Source organism: Schistocerca serialis, chromosome 1, assembly GCF_023864345.2.
Source record: "Schistocerca serialis cubense isolate TAMUIC-IGC-003099 chromosome 1, iqSchSeri2.2, whole genome shotgun sequence".
In the NCBI taxonomy this organism is placed as follows: Eukaryota; Metazoa; Arthropoda; class Insecta; order Orthoptera; family Acrididae; genus Schistocerca; species Schistocerca serialis.
The window spans coordinates 777,077,740-777,083,739 of NC_064638.1; the positions used below are offsets into that span (position 1 = coordinate 777,077,740).

Genomic DNA, 6,000 nt, shown 5'->3' on the forward strand with positions numbered 1-6,000 from the left:
CGACGCCCCCTTTTAATAGGCCTAAATTATCGGCCACCCCGCCTCCCGCGCCGCCTCTGCAGCGGCCCGCCGCCGCTCCTCCGGAGGAAGCAGTCTCTCAGACTTTCTGATCAAATTTGACATAATTCGACGTTCGGGACAAGCTTGTTAAATCTGAGCACACATTCAAATTATGTTCCTCGTATAATCGCTGTTATAAAATATTGTGTGCAGCCTCACGTTACACATCGCAGTCTGGGGCTCAGTGCCGTCGGTGTAAACGCCTGATCTGGCCGAGTATGAGCGACGTTAAGCAGACACAAATTTGGTAAAACTCATCTCGAGTGGTCACCAGTAAAATTTTGATTAGATGTATTTGCAGTCTCCGGCAGCAGTAGTAGTGTATAACCCGTGCTTGATTACCAGTTTTTAATTCAAGAACTCATTTTTCACACACAAGTCCGGCGCGTGGATGACTGCAGGGTGGGTGTCATTTCGTGTCAGTGGGACAGGGCAGCCCCACTCCCAGGCGAGGATTGTTCCTTTCAAAAATGGCTCTGAGCACTATGGGACTCAACTGCTGAGGTCATTAGTCCCCTAGAACTTAGAACTAGTTAAACCTAACTAATCTAAGAACATCACAAACATCCATGCCCGAGGCAGGATTCGAACCTGCGACCGTAGCGGTCTTGCGGTTCCAGACTGCAGCGCCTTTAACCGCACGGCCACTTCGGCCGGCGATTGTTCCTTTACTGGTAGCCTTAAGCAGAAGGTGGATTTCCCTTAAGTCGGAGTGTAACTAATTTCAGGAAAGTAATTGACTCACGTTGAACGCTTTTACGCAAGTTTCTATCCTATACTAAATGTTTGTGACATAGAAAGCTTTTCTGACCATTGTGACATGGATGAAATTAATGATGGGCGAAGTCATCTTTATTTTAATTGGCTGTAGGAAGCAGACAAAATAGATATATGTCGCACACAATCATCTGATTTCCGACTCAAAGTCTATTTTAAAAGTGATCAGTATCGAAAAAAGTAATCAAACCATTTATTATTTCAAAAGTAATCACCGTATCTGTTAATACATTTATCCTGCTGAGAGACAAAACGAAGAAACTTTCATGGAAACATGTTTGCGATGCCCTACGGAACCGTGTTGCCCGCTCAGATATTGCCAAGGTTGTTTCGACTGGAATGCATAAGTTCCGCTGGAAAGTCGTTGGACATCCCTCATACAGTCCCGATCTCGTCCCATCCGATGACCATGTTCTTGGTGTCTTGATGGAAGACATTGGTGGCCGTCTATTTCTCTCGGACGAAAAGGTGCATGCTTGGGTACAATTAAAATTAAAATTTAAAACACTCTTGATCGCAATCTTGTTAAAATATCTTTTTTTACTGGAGTGAGTAACCGGTTTCGACTATATGAAAGAGTCATTTTCAGACTCCAGAGCGGTGGATGGACATTGCTAGATGAGTTCCGTCAACCCTCGACGCTCGTGTAACTCATCTAGCAGTGTCCATCCACCGCTCTCGAGACTGAAGATAACTCTTTCATAGAGTCGAAACCGGCCACTCACTCCAATAAAAAAATATTTTAACAAGATTGCGATCAAGACCGTTTCAAATTTTAACTACTTTTAAGATCGCTGACTATGTTTTCAAAAATTTCCATAGTCGTGGGTACAATCATGATTCCGAGGCAACACACAAACATTTTTCCAATGAAGGAATTTCCTGTCTTGTCTGCCGGCCGGAGTGGCCGTGCGTTTCTGGGCGCTACAGTCTGAAGCCGAGCGACCGCTACGATCGCAGGTTCGAATCCTGCCTCGGGCATGGATGTGTGTGTTGTCCTTAGGTTAGTTAGGTTTAATTAGTTCTAAGTTCTAGGCGACTGATGACCTCCGAAGTTAAGTCGCATAGTGCTCAGAGCCATTTGAACTATTTGAACCTGTCTTGTCTCACAGTGTGATAAATGTATTAACAGTTAGGGCACTACTTTTGAAATAACAAACAGTTTGCTTACTCTTTTTTTCCATCTGTCTCGTTTTCGTTTGACTACCTCTTATACATATGTGAACAATTGTGTGAGACACCCGCAGATATTCTGAAGGTGATTTAACTGTAAGCATTAACATTATCAGTCACTTCGAAGAATTTTGCGGCAAATACTGTGTATACAAGGTACTTATTGTCAGAAAGGCCGATGTTGAAAGACTTTCAGGAGCTACTCTGGACTCAATAGATAAGAGGTGTGAGGTTTGGTGGACCGGTTGTTGGACGAGGAGTGAGGCTGATGCTTTTTCAGCTCTGTGTTAGATTGTGGAGCTAATAGGTAACTGTTGAATAGTTTCTTCGAAGGCTCGGGCATGGATTTTTTTTGTCGTAAGTAACAATGAATGTCGCTGTTGCTGTGGAAACAAACATATCTGAATTTGTGTATTAACTCTTGGCATGTCCATGTATCTTTTGGTGCAGGAGGCTAATCAGAAATTCTCTGAATGCTATCAGAGAGCACCAAGGCACAAGCCATCTCCTCTGGATTTGGCACTGATTAATCTTGTCCCATAATTAAAACCGATGCTAGCGATTGTTATGAAAACAGTTTAATGAAGATAATTATACTAATGAACACCAGTAGAACGTTTCATGGCCTACAGTGAGGTAATTACATTGCGTAGTCGAATCGCTTGCCTGTTGCATCAAATAGACCATGTGAACGACTGCAGCGAGCGTTCTTCTTCACTACATGGACGAATCGAAATTTTTTTTAACGATCTTCTTTCTTGCTGACCGATTCAGCACGATACAGGTAACAAAACGCAACATCGTTTTTGATTCGTTGCCTCTGTTTTGGTTTCAAACAAGCTAGCTCTTAGCTCCGTGAGTGGCTGTGCAAAACATGGATGCTTCCGTATTCCTGTTTCAAATCTATTCCCATCACGTTCATTTAGTGAAGGTACCTAAAGTAATTGTGACTATCCCGCCGACGCATTGCGAGTACGACTGAACGTCAGACAGTTCATGTATGTGATCAGGTAATTAGTGCTCTAAAATCCCAGTTTTTCTTCTACAAAAATGCAGCTACTCTTGAGTTTCTGAAATTCTTCTATCCGATTGCTTACTATAGTTTTTGTATTTTAAAGTATGTTTCATATATCTTGCGGCAAAGACGTCTATAAAAATTTAACATCGTCGGGACGTACATACATACTAGAGTTTAGAACATGCCACGGAAAGTGCTGTACAGTTCTTTAATATGTCTAGAAATGACACGAGAAGTGTTGTTTGGAGTGATCTGTTTCAGAATAGTTAAAAGTGTGCGCCGTATAGCACTTCTGAATCTTTGTGTTAGCGTCTGTTAATCTGAACCAGATAGGAGTACAGAAGATGATCACTTGCTGAAGCTAGACGTCTTTCGAACTCTACATACGTCACAGTAGGCGCGATGTCTGGAGGCTCGGTGAGTGGCCAAGTGGTAATATGGGCGCAGCCTTAACGCTCGGCACTCGCGGCTGCACTTAATGATTCAAAACAAGTGTTTGCTCATCTGGCGCTCGGGACAAGCCGTCGGCTGTAAAACAGCGCCTACTATGGCCCATAATTATAGTGTCCAGGCGGACTACGATCCTGTTCACGATTGTCGCCGGATTTCCAAGGGATGTGAAATTAATTCTACTCTTGTAAGGCTCGCAGTTTTCTTTGAGAGAGATGCTATGCTATGCTATGCCATGCCTTGCCGTATCACTAACGATCACCTGCGCTGTGAGAAGGAAAACTGTACACTAGTTTTCTACTCCGCTTGATCGATGATTGGCCGACCGGTGTGGCCGTGCGGTTCTAGGCGCTTCAGTCTGGAACCGCGTGACCGCTACGGTCGCAGGTTCGAATCCTGCCTCGGGCATGGATGTGTGTGCTGTCCTTAGGTTAGTTAGGTTTAAGTAGTTCTAAGTTCTAGGGGACTGATGACCACAGATGTTAAGTCCCATAGTGCTCAGAGCCATTGAACCATTGATCGATGATTTGCTTCCACTGTCCTCTTTGACGGTATGTTTAGCTTTGGCTCCAGTTTGTTTAAACGAAGAATCATAATGGACAGTTACCTTAGTTGTTTGTATTATAAAAATTGTACTCACTGTAAAACAGAAATGCACCAATTCATGAGGATCTTTTAAGTTATTCTCGCCTTCACCCTGTTCACCATTACACAGTGACTTCAATATTTTCACAGTCTTTTATGACCCGACACGCTGTTGCCAGTATCTGTAACCTGTGATGATTCTAGTGCCGTTTTATTTTCCATAAATCGTTGCATACGAAGTAGCAGATGTTGGGTAGCTGTTTGTTCCGTTTTCTCTTCCTCGTTGTGTATTTCATAATATACCGGATATTCCAATTACGTAACGGTACATACTCTTGTGGCGGTACAGAGAGCTCCTGGGTATGTTTTGTGTTATTTAGCAAGGATTCATATTTCGCCTACATCAAGCACTACCCCCCTTAAATATATTGATCCAAATCTAATTGTTGTTCTCAAAAACTTAACTGACATTAAAAGATTTCATTATCGTTGTTTTTTCCCGAAATCATTTAATTAATGAAAGGTATTCCCCGAGTAAACCATTAGAACACCGCAGACTTTATTTGATAAAACATTTATTGTTGGTATGTTTATCCCTAACTACGTTTGAAAATATACATTTTCCGATTATTTTCTCATACCGTCAGGTTATGTAGGGCATAATACTTTTCCCAAATTTCGGTCTTCAGTATCAGTGTTGAACTGTTTTTTATACTTACAATTAGCTCTGTTATTTTTATGGTGAAAACGGCCCATGCATCGTTGTGATTTAGTTGAGTTTATTGTCAACAGGAATAATGGTATCTCAACATTGCCCATAGCGAAGGAGCTTAATTTATGTCCAGTTTATGTCGTGTTTATAATCCATGCTGCACTAGTTACAGTAGTTAACTAGATTCTTCATTGATGTTCCTCCTCCTTACCCTTAATTCCTCATCATCTTTGCCTGTCACGTCTTGTACGGATGACATTGCATGATTATCCGACTCTACTGTCGAGTTATCAGTGCCTTGGTTATATACTTTCAGCCCCCATACCCATCTGTTCTCTCATATTCTCTTTCGGCATGTCCCCGTGGGTGCATGCTGTAATGTAGCGCTACGCTTCCTCTCATGCTTCTCTATTCAAGGAATTGCAGCGCTCTCTCTCTCTCTCTCTCTCTCTCTCTCTCTCTCTCTCTCTCTCTCTCTCTCTCTGTGTGTGTGTGTGTGTGTGTGTGTGTGTGTGTGTGTGTGTGTGTGTGTGTGTGTGTGTTTTGGCATGATCTGATTTGTGATTAATTCTGAAGTATATTTTAGAGTGAAATCTAAGTACATGAGTAGAAATGTACTGTTGTAGAAAATTCAAATGCTTCTTTTATTCAGAGATGTTTACTCATACGTTTCTCTTTTGTTTCAGGATCCAACGATGGTGAGTGCTAATGCGATACAAACGTGCTCTCCAGCTGTGAGTCAAACTAAAGTATCTTATAGTAGAGGTGGCTAAATTGTACCACTTTTGAGATTTTATTTATTATAGCTGTAAATTACAAAATTGATTATAAAAACCTATCCTGAACTGCAGATTGGTGTTCATGGTACTTGATTTGAAGGACGGAAATTCTAAGAAAAATGAGTACACTACATTTGCTACGTATTTCCAACAGGTTTAAAAGGCCTGGCTTTAAAAATGAACTTGGTGTCCGAAACTAGTCACCCACGTAATTTATTACACTACATTTAATTTTCTATACGTCTACTAGCGGTAAATTTTAGAAATCTCGTTTCCTAATTTGTATAAGTGCCAGCCAAATGAAAACAGAACAGTTGCAAAAAGAAGTAAGTAAACTGTTCATTATTTCTAAAGCAATCCTCATAACCGTTAATACGAGGGTTCGATTCCCGGGTGGGTCGGAGATTTTCTGCGCTCAGGGACTGGGTGTTCTTTTGTACTTATCA

General features: G+C 41.7%; 1 protein-coding gene across 1 annotated transcript in view; it reads left to right on the plus strand.

Annotated features, from left to right (window-relative positions):
• Nucleotides 1-5,548, plus strand: part of LOC126431845 (ankyrin repeat domain-containing protein SOWAHA) — a 402,948-nt gene extending 397,400 nt beyond the window's left edge. The window contains exon 7 of the mRNA XM_050090438.1: nt 5,462-5,548. Coding sequence (XP_049946395.1) covers nt 5,462-5,548 — 87 coding nt within the window. The remainder of the gene's footprint in view (nt 1-5,461) is intronic.
• Nucleotides 5,549-6,000: the final 452 nt, after the last annotated feature.